At 40.2% G+C, this 23,731-nt stretch overlaps 1 protein-coding gene and 1 non-coding gene across 2 annotated transcripts; both read left to right on the forward strand.

Moving 5' to 3' along the window:
- Nucleotides 1-1,076: 1,076 nt before the first annotated feature.
- LOC139541956 (homeobox protein Dlx3b-like) lies at nt 1,077-3,924 on the forward strand. Its single transcript, XM_071346888.1, has 3 exons — nt 1,077-1,600; nt 2,388-2,572; nt 2,983-3,924. Exons 1-3 carry the CDS (start codon nt 1,258-1,260, stop codon nt 3,295-3,297), a joined length of 843 nt encoding a protein of 280 aa, XP_071202989.1. The 5' UTR covers nt 1,077-1,257; the 3' UTR covers nt 3,298-3,924.
- Nucleotides 3,925-22,110: 18,186 nt separating this feature from the next.
- Nucleotides 22,111-22,182, forward strand: trnah-gug (transfer RNA histidin (anticodon GUG)). The gene has a single exon. It is a non-coding gene; the product is annotated as a tRNA-His (tRNA).
- Nucleotides 22,183-23,731: the final 1,549 nt, after the last annotated feature.

Genomic DNA, 23,731 nt, shown 5'->3' on the forward strand with positions numbered 1-23,731 from the left:
ACACACACACACACACACACACACACACACACACACACACACACACACACACACACACACACACACACACACACACACACACACACACACAAAAGAAAATAATTCACCCCAAAGGCATTCAGTGGAATGGTTTTCTTATCATTTCGATCTCTTTCACCCCAAGCTCACTGTCCTAGGACACTTCTGAATGTTGATGAATTAGAATGAATAGGCTAAGGGCACAGTTTGGCGGCTTTGAATAAGTAGCCTTAACTCTTCTCAAGAATAAGGACAAGGAATGAGACAGACGTTCTGGCTACAGTGGGATAAGTAGTAGGCCGTAAGAGTGTCAGTACTCAGCTCCATTTTCAAACAAAGCACAGAGAATCCATGCAACGTTTGTTTGTAGTTATATGCTTTTGAGTGATGCTGTCAACAGCTAAATAACTCTAAATTGTCTTTAAAAGACCAGCCTAGTCTCATAGACTAGACATAAAATAGTCAACGTAAATCCAGGACATTCAAATTAGTATGATATGTTACGTTTGGTAAGGTTACATATGACAATAGGTTACTTAAGGCAAAAACAAAAGTATGGGTGGGCATGTAACTCAAAGATCTGACATCCAAAAGGTTGTGTGTTCAAATCTCATCACGGACAACTTTTGAATTTGAGCTAATTAGCATCTTAGCATGCAACTACTTACTACTTTTGAGCGACTTTTCAACTATTTAGCATGTTAGCATATCCTTCACCTAACACTAACCTTCACTCTTTAACCTAACTCCTAACCCCAACCCCTAGCCTAGCTAACATTAGCCACATAGCTAACATATGAAAGGTAACAAATCATACTAATTGGAGTGTTGTGGATTTACATTTGCTATGTTACATCTACCCCTGGGTCCAGGTTGAAAAGACAAACCTGAAGCGCCAAAAGACATGTGTGTTTGGCAATTTAGTCCAAGGGTAGGATTTATTGAGCGCCACCATTTCGCCTTGAGGGCAAGAGGGAGAGATAAAAAAGGATTGACTGGAGCCAATGAGAACGCAGCATCCATCCCAGCACTCTATAATTCAGTTTCACTGGTGTAGATTGGTGCCACAATCGAGTTACTACAGCTAGGAGAGTTTGAGAAGGACTTGCTCTCCAAGGACTAGCGTTCAGGGCACGACTGACTACATCTATTCACTGCGATTTCTTTGAACACTATTGCACAAACGTCCTGTGTTTACGAATTATCGTGGACTTTATTTTCTTTGGAGGGCTGCGACCCATGATGAGCGGACAGACTTATGAGAAGAAGGTAGCGAGCATTTTGACCGATCTCCCCGGATCTATGAGTTGCCATCCGAGCTCCAAGGACTCTCCGACTCTCCCGGAGTCCTCAGTCACGGACATGGGCTACTACAGCGGACAGACGGCTCACAGCCACCACGAATATTACCAGAGTCAAACCTACGGGCAACAAATGAATGCCTACCATCACCAATTTAACCTGAATGGAATGGGTGGTGCAGGAGTTTATCCCACCAAGTCTGAATACCCTTACACAAATTCCTACAGACAATATGGACATTACAACAGAGACCATCTGCAGGCTTCACCTCAAAGCTCAGGTAAATACTTCAACGTATTTGAATTATTCCTGTGTTATATTTTGCCTGTTTCGTTGTATGCGTAAAAGAGAGAGAGAAGAATGCATGCATACTCTGGAAAAACATTAGGGTAGTGTCTTGGGTAGTTTTATGTTATATAGGCCCGCTCAATTGAGAAGCATTTGCGTTGGTGTAATCTATACTGGTTGACTATTACAGCTGACAGAAATAGAATGAGATAGCAGAGATAGCAAAAACATTGTACGGGTGAAAAGTCATATTTGGGTTTCAGACATTCATTTAAATTGTTAAATTAGTATTTTGTAAAGGTGGGATTTATTACAAGTTACTAGTAAAACTACAATACGGAAGTTGGAACCATGCTGCTAATTGATGGCTTTTGATGAAGAATAGACAGCTATTAACAGGTAGTCGTAAAACGATTATGGTTAGTAATTGCACTGATAGCAACTGTCTGCGAATCACTGGGCAGATATGTAGGTTTATTATACAAAACACTGACCGATTATTGAGGATATTATTGCAGGTTGAGCACGATCAAGACTTTTTTCCATTTATTTGAGCGTTGCACCACTCATGAAAACATTGCTATTGCAACTTCAACTAGCCTATAACAATGTAATAAAGATTATAGTAATGATATATTAATTAACACAAAATAACATGAAGTTTATCATGATGATGACTTATTATCATTATTATTATTACATTGTTTTGGCATTGTTTAAATGTTTTTCATACCTGATACTGAGAACTAATGAAACAATTGTTGCTTCTTTCTTTACAGTGAAAGAAGAACCCGAGCCTGAAGTTCGTATGGTGAATGGAAAACCAAAGAAAATCCGCAAGCCGAGAACAATTTACTCCAGCTACCAACTAGCAGCGTTGCAGAGGCGTTTTCAGAAAGCGCAGTACCTCGCCCTCCCCGAGAGAGCCGAACTTGCTGCTCAAATGGGACTGACGCAGACACAGGTAACTATCATGACGATTACACACATTGTAAGTGCAGTCACCCTTAACTCATAACAACTTGCTTTGACTTCTGTAGGTTGTCATCAAATAGTGAAATGTCTCATATCTGGCATACCTCGCCAAATTAATCATCGGAAGCCTATAGGCTATTTTTCATTGACAAATGTTTGTATTGTCAAAAAGCATTGGTTATTATATTGCATTTGAATATTGGCCACATTTGTGTACACATTTTTTTTTAATGTGTGCTCTTGGCCAGATGTCCTTATAATGTAGGCCTATAGGCCTAGCTTTACATTTAGGCCACCATGATTAATTGACTATTTAAAATGCTGATGTTTTGTTGAAAATTAGATTTTCCTCTTTTGACATGACATTTAGACTAACAACGTTCATCTTTTCCCTAACAGGTCAAGATTTGGTTCCAAAACCGGAGGTCCAAATTCAAGAAGCTCTACAAGAACGGAGAGGTTCCCCTCGACCACAGCCCAAACGCCAGCGACTCCATGGCGTGCAACTCCCCGCCATCCCCGACGGTCTGGGACAATAACTCTCTCACTACCCCGCCCAGCAGGCCCCAAATCCCGCAGCCACCCCTCAGCTCGTCGCCCCCCTACCTGGAGGATTATAACAACCACTGGTACCAACAGGGATCGCATCTACAGCACCCGGGCGCAGTGCACCACCCAGTAGTACCACAGCAAAGCGTTGGGGCTGCTTATTAACAAAGACTATAGAGTTTTAATACGAGGCCCTTTCAAATCAACGGAACTTTATAGAGCTCTAAAAGTTTTGGACGTAGACCTGACAAAGGTGAAACCTTGGTTATTTTGGATAATGTTGAGCGCAGTAGGTATTTCCCTGAAACGTTGGGTAAACCATTTTTACTGTAGGCTACCTACCATGGGAATATTTCAAAACTCAGTCTCAAATTCACAAGCACATAAGAGATGTCGAATCACTTGTAGCCTATTTAAAGGAAGTCTGGCGTGGTTTTAAATTATTTATCACTTCCATTGTATTTCTATTTTTCTTTTTGTAAATGACTATGCAAAATCATATTTTAACAAGATCCAAAACTCAATCATGAAAAAAACGGTGCAGTTGAGCCATATCATGGTTATGGGTTTGCAGTGCGCACGTCAGAAACTCAGGTCATAATTTATATCGATTTGTAGCCTACAAAATGTCGAAGGCTGTACATAGGTGTTAATAGAAATCAGAACCACTAAGATCATATTTGTTTGGAATGGAAGTACTGCACTGTGGTGCTGCAAACCTTTTTATATTATTGTTGAAATTAGTATGTTTCTATTGTCTTTCTGTCAAAACAAATAAAGATATCAATTGAATATTGTTTTTCACTTGTCCATTTCTTTCAACGTTTTTACTCACTTTTAATTCATCACATATATGCATTGTTTCCTCTGTATTTGGCTTGTCCAGTCGACAGGAAATAAATAGAACAAACGTGGCAGCTTAATTCTACGTGTATTTTAGATGTGTTGATACTATCTCGTAAATGTTTCATTTGAATAACTGTTTTCTTCAATGCGGAGTGTTGCACCAAATGGCCAACACCAGGAAAGGGTTAAATCGGTCTGTGTGACAGCTTGTCTGCCTCCCTTGAAGGTTGATACAGTCATAATCGGTCCAGGTTTGTTTTTTAGGGCTGCGTGCAAAGAGGCCATAGGATGCGAAAGGCAAACAGACATGCTTGAGTCTCTTGATTTTATTAGTATTATGTTGCCAGATTACAAGAAAGAATAGAGCAAGTCTCAAGTCACAGGGTCCAAATCCAATTTACAACCGGTCTAGTCTTGAGTCAAGTCCAAGTCGTGCATTCTAAGAGCAAGTCGAGTCGAGTGACAAGTTTTTTCAAGTCAAGTCAAGTAAAACAAATATATAGGCTACAGGCAATGACTTCTTCAAATACAAATCTTTGTCTATTTATAGAGGCTACCAGACACAGCCTTTTTCATTATTTTGTCTAAAACACATTTTGATTATGTAATAATTCATTTTAATAACAAATTCAAAATTCAAGCTTCATAATTAAATGAGTAATTTCAAGCAATTTTAACATACCAAAAGACCGGTAGGCCTGTGTTAGGGTTAGGGTTTTGCCCAATTGCTGGTGAGCTTGCAAAGTAAACGGTTCATATTCTTGATCACCAAACAATTTTGAAGCTGCATATTTATTATTATGGTAATCCTGTCTCCCTACAATTTGATGTTTGCGCTGCATCTGATCCTATAACTGTACATCAAATCAGCAATCTGGTCATTAGCTCAGTGGTTTTCACACTTTTTGAGCTTGCGGCCCCCATGCACGCACATGCACGCGCGCAGAGGGCGAACACCCGAGCAGAATCGCTGCGCGAACGCAGCCTATCCTGACAGCAATAAACGATCAAGCATCTACAAAACGCAAGATACAGAAAAATAAACTGCGTTTTACACCTGGATTTTGAGCTGAAAGTCATTCATGTTAGCAGTCAATATCAACTAGGGATGTGATGTCACATTGTCACCTTGGAGTTCAGAGCAAGCAGGATCCTATGGCCTACCTGTGGGCCTGTGCAGCAGAGGTTGCAGGACCGGATGGAAAGCATGCGCTCTGTCTGTAGCCTTTTTCTTCCTCACAAATATCGCAATTAATTCGCCAGAGTATGTTACATCTTCATTCCATAAATATTGAAGGTGGTGCGATGTTACAGCCATCTTTAGACATATAGCCAGTACCACCACTGACGTAGGCCTATATAACCCACCCAAAATATGTAAATTATCAATGAAATCACCAGGGTCCTCATTTCTAAACTTTGCAAATGAACAAAATATGCCCCAAAACATGCGTGAACCAATTTTCACGCAAAAGTTGGCATTTATAAAAACTGAACTTAAAGTGGGGAAGTGCTTATACTGCTTAGACCATGCTTACTCACAGTTTCTAGACCATGCTTACTCACAGTTTCTAGACCATGCGTACTCACAGCTTCTAGTGGTTGAAGTCTTGCATTGCAAGGCATAAAAAGTGTCCTGGTAGCCTTTTGCAAATTAGGAATATATGATGACACTCTTATTCATAACAACAACACAAAAACAGGTAGGTCTAGCTAAATGTAATAACAAGGTGCAATCATTTGTCATTAGTACATTCTTTTGAATTCTAAAATAATTTGAAATAGGAATATATTTCCTACTATTTATTTCATGTCCATGATCATTGCAGAATAAATTCCTCACCTTTTCTGACTGTGATGGTTTCATTGGCTACTCACAAAATAGCCTATAGGCCTACAACAGCTTTGGATAGACTACCATTCGTCCCATCTCTCATTTAATTGGACCCACTACACAGTAGTAAATAGGTAAGGTCTTTCAAGTAGTCGATTTTGCTCTATGCGATCCGATCCTACGGTAGAACAGACGGTTCACCTTTTCCATTGACTTTTGTAGACTACGTCTGAGTACTGTAATGTGATTTCTAGCGTAGGCAATATTTCATCCATGAACATAATACATACACTACCGTTCAAAAAGTTTGGGGTCACTTAGAAATGTCCTTGTTTTTGAAAGAAAAGCACCTTTTGTTGTCCATTAAAATAACATCAAATTGATCAGAAATACCGTGTAGACATTGATAATATTGTAAATGACTATTGGAAATGGATGATTTTTAATGGAATATCTACATAGAAGTACAGAGGCCCATTATCAGCAACCATCACTCTGTCACGCCTGCTCCCGCTCCCCCTCCCTGGCGCTCGAAGGCGCCAGGCTCCCCATCATTACGCACACCTGCCTTTCCCCGTCACGCGCATCAGCGTATTATTGGACTCACCTGGTCTCAATCCCCTGTTTATTACCTCCCCTATATTTTTCAGTTCCCCATCTCTGTTCCCCGCTGCTGCATTGATTGTCGTATGCCGTTGTTTTGCCCATGTGCTGACACTGTGCCTGTGTTGTTTCATGTCTGTTCCTTATTAAATGTTGACTCCAAGTACCTGTTTCTCATCCACGGCGTTGGTCCTTACACACTCCTGTGTTCCAATGCCACGTTGTGTTAGCTAATCCAAGTGTATCATTTTAAAAGCCGAAGTGATCATTAGAAAACACTTTTGCAACTATGTTAGCATAGCTGAAAAACTGTTGTCCTGATTAAAGAAGCAATAAAACTGGCCTTCTTTAGACTAGTTGAGTATCTGGAGCATCAGCATTTGTGGGTTCGATTACAGGCTCAAAATGGCCAGAAACAAATAACTTTCTTCTGAAACTAGTCAGTCTATTCTTGTTCTGAGAAATTAAGGCTATTCCATGTGAGAAATTGCCAAGAAACGGAAGATCTCGAACTACTTCCTTCACAGAACAGCGCGAACTGGTTCTAACAAGAATACAAAGAGTGGGAGGCCCTGGTGCACAACTGAACAAGAGGACAAGTAAATTAGTGTCTAGTTTGAGAAACAGACACCTCACAAGTCCTCAACTGGCAGCTTCATTAAATAATACCCGCAAAACACCAGTCTCAACGTCAACAGTGAAGAGGCGACTCCGGGATTCTGACCTTCTACGCAGAGTTGCAAAGAAAAAGCCATATCTCAGACTGGCCAATAAAAAGAAAAGATTTAAGATGGGCAAAATAACACAGACACTGGACAGAGGAAGGTTGGAAAAAAGTGTTATGGACAGACGAATCTAAGTTTGAGGTGTTTGGATCACAAAGAAGAACATTCATGAGACACAGAAAAAATTAAAAGATGCTGGAGGAGTGCTTGATGCCATCTGTCAAGCATGGTGGAGGCAATGTGATGGTCTGGGGGTGCTTTGCTGGTGGTAAAGTGGGAGATTTGTACAGGGTATAAGGGATCTTGAAGACGGAAGGCTATCACTCCATTTTGCAACGCCATGCAATATCGTGCGAACGGCGCTTAATTGGAGCCAATTTCCTCCTTCAACAAGACAATGACCTAGAGCACAGCTCCAAACTATGCAATAACTATTTAGGGAAGAAGCAGTCAGCTGGTTATCTGTCTATAATGGAGTGGCCAGCACAGTCACCGGATCTCAACCCTATTGAGCTGCTGTGGGAGCAGCTTGACCGTATGGTACGTAAGAAGTGCCCATCAAGCCAATCCAACTTGTGGGAGGTGCTTCAGGAAGCACGGGGTGAAATCTCTTCAGATCACCTCAACAAATTGACAACTAGAATGCCAAGGGTCTGCAAGGCTGTAATTGCTGCAAATGGAGGATTCTTTGACGAAAGCAAAGTTTGAAGGACACAATGACTATTTATGACCTTGTCAACGTGTTGACTATATTTCCTAATAATTTTGCAACTAATTTCATGCATGTTTTCACAAAAAACAAGGACATTTATAAGTCACCCCAAACTTTTGAACGGTATTCTATCATAACCATTGCGGAATAAATTCCTCTCCTTTTCTGACCATGAGTTTATATTCCCATAGTAGCCATACACCAAATTACCATGCGCATCTCTCATTTAACTGGGACTGTTAGTTAGGTTATTATCATTTCAAGTTTTTGCTCTACGCACCCGAAAGGGTGCGCGTTTAAAAAAACAAAAAACATCTTGAGTTGAAGAGTGTAGGCTACCACTGTAAGTAAGTAGGCCCACTGTAGATTTAAAAAAAAATCTGAATTAGCGGGCAGTGCAGCATATTTAAATTCGGGGAAAAGTGAACGCAAAACATTATTACATTCAAACAATCTGTGTACAGGTCCACAACAATTTGCAATTGTTTTAGTCTTTCAGAAACGGTCAGATACCGCAAATGTCACTGCAAAAGAAAACATTCTGCCAACACCTCCAAAGACATTTCATCAAATTCGACATTGTTATTTCCTTTAGATAGCCTACTGTCTTGGCCTAATTCCAATACTTCCAAACTATACATCAGCAAATAAGGGCGTTATTGTCACCATAAAAGGTACAAGTATGAGTTTTTCAGGAGGAGTTATAATGCTCGTTCACACGTGCACAGTTAAGAGGACAGGTCTGATTTATAACGGGGAACATGCGTTTGTACGTCTTGCGCCAAATTGAGAAATCTCTGCGCACGCAGGTATTTAGTGTTAAATTTATGCAGCGGTTGTAAATTAGGCCCCGGGTATTGCTGTGGCAAAGATGCATCTGTAGCAGATTGCTAAATGGTTAGTCTACTTTATATGGATAATATTAACATAGGTAGGCTACTCTGTTTTGCCAGTCAAAACCCGAGAAAATTAGACAAGGGCTTTCTGGTCACTAATCTGGTGATGTGCGCTTTTGTCACAATCCGGCTCTTGGGAAGTGACAAAGAGCTCTTATAGGACCAGGGCACAAATAATAATAATCAATAATTTTGCTCTTTATATAACCATCTTACATATAAAACCTTATTTGTTAATCAAAAATTGTGAATAACTCACCACAGGTTAATGAGAATGGTATGCTTGAAAGGATGCACATAACTCTGCAATGTTGGGTTGTATTGGAGAGAATCTCAGTCTTAAATCCTTTCCCACACACAGTCTGTGCCTGTATTTAGTTTTCATGCTAGTGAGGGCCGAGAATCCATTCTCACATAGATACGTGGTTGCAAAGGGCATCAGTGTCTTAACAGCAAGATTTTCCTAGCAGGATACTCTGAGCCCAGCCCAATCCAGAAATCTGGCAGTGGCTTATGAAATCTCTTTAAGGCTAGGCGTCCCGCTAGCGGGACAACTTCCGGTGAAACTCGAGGGCAGGCAATTCAAATAAATAATCATAAAAATTATGAATATTAAACATTTAGGTACATACAAGTGTCTTATATCGGTTGAAAGCTTAAATTCTTGTTAATCTAACTGCACTGTCCGATTTACAGTAGCCATTACAGCGAAAGCATGCCATGCGATTGTTTGAGGACGGCGCCCCACATCAAAAATATTTTTCCACCAGCACAGGTTTCATAAATTCACAAATAGTAATTGAATATTCACTTACTTTTTGATAATCTTCCTCTGATTTGTCATCCAAAGGGTCCCAGCTATAACATGTAGTGTCGTTTCGTTAGATAAAATCCTTCTTTCTATCCCAAAAAGTCAGTTTAGTTGGCACCATCGATTTGAGTAATCCACTCGTTCAACATGCAGAGAAAGGAATCCAAAAATCTACCGCTAAAATTTGTTAAAACAAGTCAAAATATGTTTCTATTGACTCCTCAGATACTCTAAAATGTAATCAAACTATAATATTTAATTCGGAAAGAAGTATGTTCAATAGGAAACCGATATTTGCAGGTGCGTCTTGTCTTCATCGCGCGCGCATACACACATTTCCAAGGGTGTGCCCCAGTACTAAAACTCATTATTCTTATTCGTTTTGGAAGAAACAAGCCTGAAACATTGAACATAGAGTGCTGACACCCAGTGGAAGCCATAGGACTGCACCCTGAGAGCTAGATTTCAGAATGCCCCTATACTTTCCATTGTAACAGCATGGGCTCTCAAAAAAAAAAAGAATCTGGTTGGTTTTTCTTTGAATTTTCTCCTACCATATCTATTGTGTTATAGTATCCTACATTATTTAAACATTTCTACAAACTACTAAGTGTTTTTTCCCATGGTACCAATTATATGCATATCCTGGCTTCAGGGCCTGAGCAACAGGCAGTTTACTTTGGGCATGTCAGTCAGGCGGAAAATGAGAAAAAAGGACTCTATCCCGAAGAAGATTTATTAGAATCAATATTCACAGAACCGCTTGTTGCTATTTCAATGAGGCTCTCTTGTTCAGATATCGGTAAGTGGACTGGAGGCAGGGCATGAAAGGGATCCAGTTGTTTGTGTCATCCATTTCGGGAAAGTACCTGCGTAATTGCGCACCCAACAACCTCAGGTGATTCGCTAGCTATATAACATTTGACATTGTCCGTAAGCTTGAGTTCATTTGCACACAAAAAAATCATACAATGATGGAAATACCTGTGTGTTGTCCTTGTTAATGCAGACCGAGAAGAGCTTCAATTTTGTCCTGCACATTGAATGTAATTGTGGAGAGTCCCTGTGATCCTAGATTCAGATCATTCATGTGAGAAAAAGCATCACCCAGATAGGCCAGTCGTGTGAGAAACTTGTCATCATGCAAGCTGTCAGACAAGTGAAAATGATGGTCAGTAAAGAAAACTTTAAGCTTGTCTCTCAATTTAAAAAAAAACGTGTCAATACTTTGCCCAATACCAGCGGACTTCTGTATATTGTAAAAGCGTTACATGGTCGCTGCACATATCATTGCATAGTCCAGAAAATAGATGAGAGTTCAGGGGCCTTGCTTTAATAAAGGTAATCATTTTCACTGTAGTGTCAAAAATGTATTTCAAGCTGTCAGGCATTGCCTTGGCAGCAAGAGCCTCTCGGTGGATGCTGCAGTGTACCCAAGTGGCGTCGGGAGCAACTGCTTGCACGAGTTACCACTCCACTTTGTCTCCCCGTCATGGCTTTTGCGCCATCAGTACAGATACCAACACATCTTGACCACCAAAGTCCATTTGATGTCACAAAGCTGTCCAGTACTTTAAAAAATTCCTCTCCTGTTGTCCTGGTTTCCAGTGGTTTGCAGAAGAGGATGTCTTCCTTAATTGACCCCCATAAACATAATGGATATATACCAGGAGCTGTGCCAGGCCCGCCACATCTGTTGACTCATCCAGCTGTAACGCATAGAATTCACTGGCCTGCATGCGAAGAAGTAATTGTTTCAAAACATCTCCTGCCATGTCACTGATGCGTCGTGAAACAGTGTTGTTTGATGAAGTCATTGTCTGTATAGTTTTTTTGGCCTTTCCCTCAGAATTGTCCCAGCCATAGGCCTCCCGGGTGGCGCAGTGGTCTAAGGCTGTTCCACCAGAGACTCTGGGTTCGAGCCCAGGCTCTGACAGGCTTTGTCACAGCCGGCCGTGACCGGGAGGTCCATGGGGCGACGCACAATTGGCCCAGCGTCGTCCGGGTTAGGGAGGGTTTGGCCGGCAGGGATATCCTTGTCTCATCGCGCACTAGCGACTCCTGTGGCGGGCCGGGCGCAGTGCATGTTGACCAGGTCGCCAGGTGTACGGTGTTTCCTCCGACACATTGGTGCGGCTGGCTTCCAGGTTGGATGTGCATTGTGTCAAGAAGCAGTGCGGCTTGGTTGGGTTGTGTTTCGGAGGATGCATGGCTCTCGACCTTCGCCTCTCCCGAGTCTGTGCGGGAGTTGCAGCGATGAGACAAGACTGTAACTACTATCAATTGGACACCACGAAATTAGGGAGAAAAAAGGGGTCAAAAAAATAAAATCATAATAATAATAAAAATAATATATCTGCGGCAGCAGGAAGAATTAAGTCCTCCACAATAGTATGGGGCTTGCCTGTCCTAGCCACTCGGTAGCTCACCATATAAGACGCTTCTAGCCCCTTCTTATTTATGGTATCTGTTGCTTTCATACAGGTCTTACTACTCGAAAGTAGTCTTAATTCTTGCAAAAAAAAACTCCTGTGGCTTATTTTCCAAATTGGCGTGTTTTATTCCTAAAGGTTTCATTGAGTTGTGAGATAGTACTTTTGCACATACAACACACTGTGGCTGAGGAAAGGCACTACTCCCAATATAAGTGAACCATAAATCAATGTAGTTCTCATCATATTTGCTCCTCTTCGATGGTCCAACTGCATCAGATTCACAATTGTCAGTGTCCATGCTAGCTGGGCTAACAACAAATGTAGAATTACTGATGCTAGCATTGGATGTGCTCGTGGAAGCAGAACAACCTGGTATGTGTCTCTATGGACGCGGGCCTTACTTTATTTAACCATTTATCAATTTTCGAGCAAACGGAATGAGCAGCAGCTATGTTGGTTAGTGGAATTCTCCCGAGGGAGTAACGACGGTTAATGCAATTGGATGTTAATTATTTGACTAGGCTACCTGTATTTGACATTGTGTTGTTATTTCGCTGAACACTAGATGGTTTAATTTAGTTTTTGGCAGTGAAACGAGGCTACTCAGGCGAGAAAAAAACCTCACTCAAATGTATAGCCCTGTTGGAAAATATAAATGGACTGTTTGAAAATGTGAATATTTTTTTTTTTTTAAATAACATATATATATATATTTTTTAAAATATGAATCACATTTTTATTTGGCATACCCCTGATGGCAATGCGCGTGTACCACAGTTTGGGAATAGCCGCTCTAGCTCATCCAACTTAATTGACAGTTTACTGGTCCAATCAGAGGGCCGAATGTGCGTTTCACTAGCCAATCAGTTTTTTTTTGCAAATGCGATACTGGCTGCATTCCAAACACTTAACAGACACACCCTCTCCCCTCAGCCCTTAACTAAAGTGGACACTTCTGATGACGTTTCATGACATCTGACAAGGGAGGAAGGAATGATTTTTGAATGGACTGCCCTTGCCCGGAAATTCGTCACTTGTTCGTCCAGCGATGATTGTGTTTTCAGCCAACGGTAACTTGTGGGTGCTTTATATGCACTACAGTCAATTATGATTGCATGGCTTCTTATATTAACTATATAATTATTAATATATGCCTACTGTATGATAGCTAGCCAATTAATTAGCTAACTAACATTAGCCCGCCTAGCAGGAACTTCTGAACTTCTGTTTTATTTATACAATTTCCAAAAGCATCATTACTTTATCGAGACGTGTTTGTGCATTAGTAGCACAATTTCTAACTTATTTACATTTGTTTATATGTTGTTCATATGTTGACTTCTCCATATTGACGAGGTTTTAAGTTTTGGTGGACTTTTCTTAGCGGATGTACAATCCTCGCAAGTATAATTATGGGGTGTTTCAGGCCCCGAAGTGTACGCTCGCAAACTCCATTAAAAACGAGGGCTGAGGGGCTTACATTGCAAACTTCACTTGCTTGGCTAATCATTTGGACCGCCGAAAAATGTGGCCGCCGGGATTCCCCCAAGGGCATAAGGTGAGGGTAAGTGGACGAGGATGTGTCTTTTATGAGTTTGAAACGCAGCCACTGTCTCTGGCTGTGAGACCGTGCCACAAAATGAGTGACAAAATGTTACAAAACCTGTCCAGATAATTTCAAGGCATTAGCCTCAAGTCAAAGTCAAGACCCGAGTCTTGAGGCTCCAAGTACAAGTCAAGTCTCAAGATATTTTATTTTCTATCAAGTCAAGTCTCAAGTCATCAAATTTGTGACTTAAGTCAGACTCAAGTCCAAGTAATTTGACTGGAGTCCACACCACTGGGGAGTCGTACGGAAGTAAGACTGTTGCCTCAGGGAATTAAATAAACACGCACAGTGATTTATTAGACATAAGCTGTGTTCGAATACTCATACTAACTGCACTAACCATACTGTTTGTTACGTGAATTGAGTTTATGGTATGGTTATTGGTCATAGTATAGATATAGTTAGTATGCCAAAGGTTCCCGGATGTTGTACTAAATTTGCCAAAATACGAAGTATACATGCAGAGGACACTATTTACGTATTTTAGTGCACATAATGCAATTCTTCAGGAAATGGGCTTGGCTTCACATCATTTTCAAATTTTAAGAAAATGGCAGAAAATATGCACCCGAAGTACAACCAGAGCAGATATAAATGCATTGCTTTAACTAATTATGACAAATGTTGAGCAATGTACTGAAGTCACGACTTTTCAAATAAGTTACCTCACACATTATGTTGACTGACAATTTGTTTCAGAAAGGGGGATACCTAGTCAGTTGTCCAACTGAGATGTTTCTTCCACATTTAATCAAACCCATCTAAATCAGAAAGGTGCAGGGAGCTGCCTTAATCAACCGCCACAGCTCAGTGGGTTAACTGCCTTGCTCAGGGGTGGAATGGCATATTTTTACCTTGTCAGACTCAGGGATTTGATCCAGCAACCTTCCAGTTACAGGCCCAACACTCTAACCACTAGGCTACCCGTGTTAGCTATGCTGTCCTAACGAACCACATAGCATATCATTACAGCAGTATGTACCAGTATGTTAGCTAGCTACCTAACGTTAGTTGGCTACTTATTACATCAAACTTGCCAGTATGTTAACTATAGGCTAACTAACTACCCAACGTTTATTGACTTGATTATTCACATCATTCTTAGCTAAATGATATAGTCGTTGTGCGTTCTCAATGGACATTCGGGTGCTTTGTAAATTCGCTCTGGCTATCTACTCCGATTTCAGAGCACTCTTGTCTGACCAGAGCGCCAAATAATGAATTTACAAGTGCAACACACATTGAATATGGCCGGTGTCAGTAAACGTCAGCAAAAAAGCGTAATTAAATTGTTGCCAGCAGCACAGTTACAGTCATCAATGCTCTGGATAACATGAAAATATGTGTGTATTTGCATTGAATCAGTGCATCAACACAGACCTACAGGCTAATCAACCAATTGCATCTTGAATTGTACAATTTTAATTTTAATTAAAAAGTTAAGAGTACTTTAAATAGTTTACAGTGATGCTAATATATAAGCAAAATTCAACATCAATCACCACATTTTAAAACTTTCACCGATGTAATATATTGATGAGATGTCAGAGGCATTTCCTAACAACTTTTATGCATTGGGTGAGCTGAAAAGAGTAAGTATTTTCCATAATAAGAATTTGACTTCATATCATAAACAACAATCATTGATGCATATATGTTACTCCCAGTCGATTTAGGCCTACTTTTCTCCTTCTCTGGGCTATTTTTTAGTGTTCCTGTTTTTACTTTTTCGTGTCTCTGATTTTCTCTTAATTTTAATTCGGACACAACCTGCATATCCTTAACACTGGCCACATAACCCCAAGATTATAAAGTATCTTGCTAAAATCATATGATATACAAACCGCTAATGCTGAGGTTCATATAACCATGGACCATCCATGACCCACTACTGCAATGCTGGCCCCCATTGAACCCAGATGTAATATAGGCATAGATCAAACTCACCCTTTGGAATCCGAAGGGCATAATATAATATTGACTATTCCGATGTAGTTTATGTAACCTAAGACGTCTTGAATGATAGGGCCATTTTTATGTTCATTGAATATTAACATACTGAATTTGTATGTGATATTACATTCTCAGACAAAGTAAAGGTATTTGGGAAAGATGTGATAATTCTGTAAGCTTAGTATAAATAAAATATATGTATTTAACTATTGCATTTTGGAATTAAACCCCCACAACAGATTACTATTCAAAGAAAGTCAACTGTGTTCACCATGCAACATACACTTGACCTTAAGACTGTTCACTTTCCAAACCAGTTATGCCACATACAGCACTTAAGTCATATTGATTTAGGCTACCATCCATTAAAGGCCTATAGCATCACTATCTATATTTGCTTGTAATTACAGTAACATGAATTTACTTTTGGTTTTTACTGTAAGTCTCATTATCCAAAATGACATGACACAACCTATACATATCTCTGCTATCTTTGACAGCTCAGATATACACATATGACCTTCCCTCTGTGCCTCCCTCACCGTGGGTGGCCCGTGGTCATGGCTAGCTGCTTATATGTCACCAGGGGATCTATTTCTGCTGAAGACAAATGCACCTGGTGGCTATAGGGCTATGGGCTGGTGTGTGTGGGCTGTAGAGGTTACAAAGGTCTCTTTATAATCTCCAGATTTTAGCAAGTGTAAGTGCCCTGGCTGGTCGTGAACTGTTGAACTTGAATGTGATACGGCATGACAACACTTCAGAGCAGCCCTAAATAGAGATTGTGCCAAGGATCCTGCACTGTTCTCCTTCCCTAGCACAGTAACAGTCAACAGCATGGTGTCACAGAGGTCTCGGGGGTTCTGGGGTATGGGTTGAACTGGGGGTTGACATGTAATCAGGATGGCAAATGTAGCCATGGAAAGACTGTTTGCAGCTGTCCCACGCGTATTCAAAGCTTCATGCCTCCCCCTTGCATTGGAATCACTCACCAGAGCCATTTTGCTACAAATGTAAATTAACTTAAATGAGAAAGGCATTCTTGACAGCTGTGGACTCGTGAACCCCAGTTGACCTCAGGGCTATGGAGGTTGGTGGTACTCAAGCCAGTCGGATTCTGACTGCTGGTGGATTTAATAATGCGTGATCGTGGAATTTACTTGGTAGGCTGCCAGCATACACATTGATGGGAGTGTCATCATATTTTTTACTTTTTGCTGTGTGCAAAGCCGGTTGAAGTCTGCCTCTGTTTCTCTCCCTATCTCGGTGTGTGTGTTTTAGTTCTAATCCCTAGCATTGTGCCTAGGAGTCAATCATTCCCTCAAATGAAACTGTGGAATTCTATCCAAACGGGACGTTGCACACAATTACACTAGATGTCAGATCACTCAAGCTAATAACAATAATCCCCATAGAGCAGCTTTGCTATTCGCCCACCACCGAAGGAACTGGGATTTACTGCAATAACATCCCCATTTCCCTCTCATTGCTATCCTGCGATTAAAATCCATCAGACACCTCTGGCGCTCATAAACAAAGCAAGCCTCCATAGCATTTATCCATTAGAATTTATTGTATCCATATCATAACCCATCTTGCACTCTCCCTTCCCCTTCTGCAGCCTACTCTGTCTCTCACAGGAACGGTCTTTTGAGTTTCCCTTGAATCTTCCTGATTGCCCTGTTTAAAAGGCCAGACTCTGTCTGTCTAACTTGATTACCCATTATTCTAATCTTGAGATGTGAAATTGCATATAAGATGCCTTGTCACTTCATTCAGCAACTACAGTGCATTCGGAAAGTATTCAGAACCCTTTACTTTTTCCATATTTTGTTACATTACAGCCTTATTCTAAAATGGATGAAATAGTTTCCCCCCCTCATCAATCTACACACAATACCCCATAATGACAATGGAAAAACTTTTTTTTTTTAACATTTTTGCAAATGTATTTTTTTTTAAAGCCAGAAATATCAGATTTACATAACTATTCGGACCCTTTACTCAGTACTTTGTTAAAGCACATTTGGCAGCGATTACAGCCTCAAGTCTTCTTGGTATGATGTTACAAGCTTGGCACACCTGTATTTGGGGAGTTTCTCCCATTCTTCTCTGCAGATCCTCTCAAGCTCTGTCAGGTTGGATGGGGAGTGTTGCTAAACAGCTATTTTCAGGTCTCTCCAGAGATGTTCGATCAGGTTCAAGTCTGGGCTCTGGCTGGGCCACTCAAGGACATTCAGAGACTTGTCCCGAAGCCACGCCTGCATTGTCTTGGCTATGTGCTTAGGGTCGTTGTCATGTTGAAAGGTGAACCTTCACCCCAGTCTGAGGTTCTGAGCGCTCAGAAACAGGTTTTCATCAAGGATCTCTGTACTTTGCTCTGTTCATCTTTCCCTCGATCCTTACTAGTCTCCCAGTCCCTGCTGATGAACAACATCCCCACAGATGATGCTGCCACCACTATGCTTCACCGTAGGGATGGTGCCAGGTTTCCTCCAGACGTGATGCTTGGCATTCAGGCAAAAGAGTTAGTCTTAGTTTCATCAGACCACAGAATCTTGTTTCTCATAGTTTCAGAGTCCTTTAGGTGCCTTTTGGCTAACTCCAAGCGGGCTGTCATGTGCCTTTTACTGAGGAGTGGCTTCCGTCTGGCCACTCTACCATAAAGGCCTGATTGGTGGAGTGCTGCAGAGATGGTTGTCCTTCTGGAAGGTTCTCCTATCTCCACAGAGGACCTCCGGAACTATGTCAGAGTGACCATCGGGTTCTTGGTAACCTCCCTGACCAAGGCCCTTCTCCACCGATTGCTCACTTTGGGTTGGCGTGGTTACGCGTGGTCTGTGAGGCCGATTGGACGTACTGCCAAATTCTCTAAAATGACATTTGAGGCAGCTCATGGTAGATAAATTAGCATTCAATTCTCTGGCAAAAGCTCTGGTGGACATTCCTGCAGTCAGCATGCCAATTGCACACACCCTCAAAACTTGAGACATCTGTGGTATTGTGTTGTGTGACAAAACTGCTCACTTTAGAGTGGCCTTTTATTGTCCCAGCACAAGGTGAACCTGTGTAATGATCATGCTGTTTAATCAGTTTCTTGATATGTCACACCTGTCAGGTGGATTAATTATCTTGGCAAAGGAGAAAGGCTCACTAACAGGGATGTAAACAAATTTGTGCACAAAATCTGAGAGAAATAAGCTCTAAGTGTGCATGGAAAATGTAGGGATTTTATATTTCAGCTTTGAAACATGGGACCAACACTTTACTGTTATATGTTTGTTCAGTGTATAAAGAAATAAAGCAGGGGTGAGGACATGTAAATATTAAAAACAATATTTATCTTTATCTTGCTGCAGGTGGTATGTCTTTATCTTGCTGCAGCCTTATTAATCATAAGGCTATTTTCCCCTCTTTCTAGTTTATGGCCTCGGGAGACCCCTGTTAAAGATAAGTCTGCACAGTATGTCTATGACAATCGCTGAGGCAGTGGTGGTATGGGTTTATGGGGGATCAACAGCAAGGCAGAGAGAGATTCGTGTAATGTTTTAATATGTGTTTATGTTACCATAGATGTGGTAAAGAGGTCAATGGAACTCGACCCAAACGATGGAAATGCCATGGAAACGCGTGGGGGTAAGATGCCATCCGGGAATGATCCCAAATCTCTTCATTGCCGCCCAGCAAAATAAGCCTAATATTTGTATGGATGTCAAACCCAAAAGTCTACACGTTCATGTCATCGCCATTAATCAACTGCATTGCAGTTAAAAACGACTTTGACTACTACCACCGATTTCTGTATGCTAGCTAGGCTACTAGCTTATACGAACGGGAGTTAGCATTTTTAAACCTGAAAAGGAACAACTTCTAAATGTTGTGCAGAGAAAACAAAAACGCTCAAATACAACCAGCATATGATATTCTTAAAATGATTTATAACAAAAACAACTCTGAATGTAATTGTTAATTCAAGTAAAATTATATTTATATGATAGTTAGGCTACAAGTAAAGTCCAAAACGAATTCCTTATTGCGAAAATGCATATGTCCATAATGGATTTTACATAACTGATACTTTTTTGCCAAGACACTGAAAGCAAGAGGCTGTGTGAAAAATAAAAAAAATACAGGTTTTTTTTCTTCTAAAACGCATGCATTCGATGTCATTAAGCAAGCTCACTACAGCGCAACTTGCACCATACTGAATTAACATCAGCTCGCTCCAATGGATACTGTCTAAAGTAATACAAATAGCTTTTTCAGGATGTTTAAACAGTTTAAACGCAAGAATGTGCAAATCAGTTGGAAGTACTATTAATCAGAAACTGCTTCGTGATCGAATAATGCACCCATTTATCATTTTATTATGACAACAGGCAGTTTTATTCCTGGATTTACTTAAAGAGAGGGAGAGGGGGGGAAATACCGAGAGAATTTTGGCAATAACCGCTCGCTCCCTTCTACTCATGTCATGAAAAAGGAAAACAATGCAAAAAAAGTGTGGGAAAGATTTAGGAAAACCTACTTCCGTATACGTACCTTGCAACATGCAAAACAGAAAGTGTGCTCTTTCAGAAAGTGTGCTCCACGTTGAAAACAAAAATAGGCAGTAAAATATTCCTCGTCCACTGCAATTGAATGAGCATGCTTTAATTGTCTGTTTTCTCAAAGGCTGCTACACGAAAATGTCCACTCCTTATTGGAAAAACTTTATTTATCGGTAACTATGTAATGGCTATTCATAATCGATGAAAAAAACATATAATGTGACATGTTAGCACTGCCCTGCTGGTATAGTCGAACACCTGTCTCGTGCAAATGGTGGCAAATGTTCCATGTACCCCCCCAGTATAACTATGTATCTTCTCATGGACATTCGTTCTTTCTACCACTTAATGAGGAGGGATATTTTGTAGACTTTGACTAGGTTTATCCCGCGCGAATAAAAGCTTTCTTCAACAAACACTGTCGAAATGACCTTAATAGGTGGGCCCATTCAACGAAGCACCGACGATTTCTCGCTCGTCCAGATGTTCTGAGAGTAGGCCGAGCTAAGGCTTTGACCTCCATAGTTGTAGGCCTATCGAGAGGGGATAGCTCGCATTTGAAATTCCGTGCAAGCAAAACAAGCATACTCTGTACACCAATAAGCAACACAAATATGAATGTATGATGTTTCAAAACGAATATTTGACAGTGGTGTCATGTACTTAAGTAAAAATACTTTAAAGTACAACGTAAGTAGTTTTTTGGGGTATCTGTACTTTACAATTTATATTTTTGACAACTTTTACTTTTACTTTACTACATTCCTAAAGAAAATGATGTACTTTTTACTCCATACATTTTCCCTTGACACCCAAAAGTATACTCGTTACATTTTGACATGAAAATGGTCTAATTCACCCTCTTGTCAAGAGAAGATCCCTGGTCATCTCCTGCCTCTGATCTTGCGGACTCACTAAACACAAATGCTTCGTTTGTAAATTATGTCTGAGTGTTCGAGTGTGCCCCTGGCTATCCGTCAATAAAAATAAAATAAAAAATTGTGCCGTCTGGTTTGCTTAAGGAACATTAAATGATTTATACTTTTACTTGATACTTAAGTACATTTAGCAATTCCATTTACTTTTGATACTTAAGTATATTTAAAACCAAATACTTGTTTACTTTTACTCAAGTAGTATTTTACTGGGTGACTTTCACTTTTACTTGAGTCATTTTATGTCAAGGTATCTTTACTTTTACTCGAGTATGACAATTGAGTACTTTTTCCACCCTGATCTTTGATTGTTTTTTCTTATACACCCTTAGAAAAAAAAAGGTTCTGGATAGAACCAAAAAGGTTATATGCTTGCTTCATTTATGGCACCCCTTAAGGTTCTATACATTACCTAAATTGGTCCCATATAGAACCCTATATGGATCTCAAGGGTTCTATATAGAACCAATTTTGGTTCAGTGAAGAAGAACCCCTGGGGGTTCTGATTAAATAACCCTACAAAGGGTTCTATATAGAACCTTTAGGGGTGCCATAATATATGAAGCAATCAATAGAATCCTTTTTGATTCTTTTTTTCAAAGAGTGTAGATTCCAACTGTTGATATACGTTTTTTTGCAAGTCAGATGTAATACCAATAGCCCGGGATCTTGTCATATTCATAATGTCAATCAAATAATAGTAGGCTTAACTATTCTGGAAGAAGCTCAGACCTATCATAGGTCTACCCACGCGCGTAATCATAGACCTCACCTGAATATGAATTGTTTGGAAATCGAACTATCACTCACTGTCAAAGGTCTTTAAAATACATTTCAATCGCTCTAGAAGAATGCTTCAATGGTAGGCCTATATATAGCATATAGGATGGTAGACTATACTATAGCGTTAAGATAGATGTGCTACTATGAAGACAATAGAATATCAAGACAGAATCATTTCAAAATTGGACTCGAACAGCTGAATATATTTGCATGCCTATAAACGTCACTGCAGGCTCCAGTTAATTGGCCAGAATCCCCCGCAGTATCCCCGCAGCCCTGGTAGCTCGCCGTGATCGTATAGTGGTTAGTACTCTGCGTTGTGGCCGCAGCAACCCCGGTTCGAATCCGGGTCACGGCATTGCGAATACAATGTCACGGCAAAAGGGATCTTTTGAAAATATTAGGATTAACTATTAAGGACAGTATTACCCCACATTGGCTTGCGGTTGATTTATTTTAATTGCAATAAGTGATTATAGGTCTACTCATGCATTTGATTAAATTGCATTTTCATACAGGTTTGTAATTATCATATTTTCACCATGCAGAAAGTATACATACCCCTTAATTTATTCCACATTTTGCTGTGTTACAGCCAGAATTCAAAGTGGATCAAATAAAACATTCCCACCCATCTACACACAATATCCCGTAATGACAAAGTGAAAACAGGTTTTTAGAAATGTGTATTGAAAATGAAACACAGAAATATCTAATTCACATAGGCCTAAGTATTCACACCCACTGAGTCAGTACAAGTTAGAATCACGTTTGGCAGCAATTAAAGCTGAGAGTCTTTCTGGGTAAGTCTCTAAGGAGCTTTGCACACCTGCGAAATATTTGCACATTATTCTTTTTGAAATTCTTCAAGCGCTATCAAGTTGGCTGTTGATCATTGCTAGACAGCCATTTTCAAGTCTTTCCATAGATTTTCAAGATGATTTAAGTCAAAACCGTAACTAGGCCACTCAGGAACATTCAATGTTGTTTTGATAAGCATCTCCAGTGTATATTTGGCCTTGTCTTTTAGTTTATTGACCCTCTGAAAGGTCAATTTGTCTCCCAGTGTGCCTATGCTTAGCTCTATTCCATTTCATTTTATATAAAAAAAAAACATCCTAGTCCTTGCTGATGACAAGCATACCCATAACATGATGCAACCACCACCATGCTTGAAAATATGAAGAGAGGTACTCAGGACATAAAGTTAATTTCTTTGTTGCAGTTTTACTTTAGTGCCTCATTGCAAACAGGATGCGGTGTTTTGGAACATTTTTATTCTGTACAAGCATCCTTCTTTTCACTGAGTCATTTAGGTTAGTATTGTGGAGTAACTACAATGTTATTGATCCATCTTCAGTTTTCTCCTATCACAGCCATTAAACTTTGTAACTGATTTAAACCTCTACAGGATCGGTGTCCCCACTCGGAACGGTTGAGCTAATGTAGGCTAATGTGATTAGCATGAGGTTGTAAGAAACAAAAACAATTCCCAGGACATAGACATATCTGATATGGGCAGAAAGCTTAAATTCTTGTTAATCTAACTGCACTGTCCAATTTACAGTAGCTATTACAGTGAAAGAATACCATGCTATTGCTTGAGGAGAGTGCACAACTATGAACTGGAAAAATGTATGAAATAACCAATTAGGCACATTTGGCCAGTCTTGATACGACATGTTGAATAGATATGCATGGTTCATTGGATCAATCTAAAACTTTGAACATACACTTCTGCTGTCTAGTGGCCAAAGTCTAAATTGCACCTGGGCGGGAATAAAACATTGTTTTTTTCTTTGTATTATTTTTTACCAGATCTAATGTGTTATATTCTCCTACATTCATTTCACATTTACACAAACTTCAAATATGCAAATCCTTGCTTCAGGTCCTGAGCTACAGGC

Source organism: Salvelinus alpinus, chromosome 17, assembly GCF_045679555.1.
Source record: "Salvelinus alpinus chromosome 17, SLU_Salpinus.1, whole genome shotgun sequence".
In the NCBI taxonomy this organism is placed as follows: domain Eukaryota; kingdom Metazoa; phylum Chordata; class Actinopteri; order Salmoniformes; family Salmonidae; genus Salvelinus; species Salvelinus alpinus.

Excerpts from the sequence above, each read along its gene's own strand:
- LOC139541956 (XM_071346888.1), top strand. The coding sequence starts at position 1,258 with ATGATGAGCGGACAGACTTATGAGAAGAAGGTAGCGAGCATTTTGACC. Across the intron at positions 1,601-2,387 it reads GGCTTCACCTCAAAGCTCAG|TGAAAGAAGAACCCGAGCCT; the intron begins GTAAATACTTCA and ends CTTTCTTTACAG. Across the intron at positions 2,573-2,982 it reads TGGGACTGACGCAGACACAG|GTCAAGATTTGGTTCCAAAA; the intron begins GTAACTATCATG and ends TTTCCCTAACAG.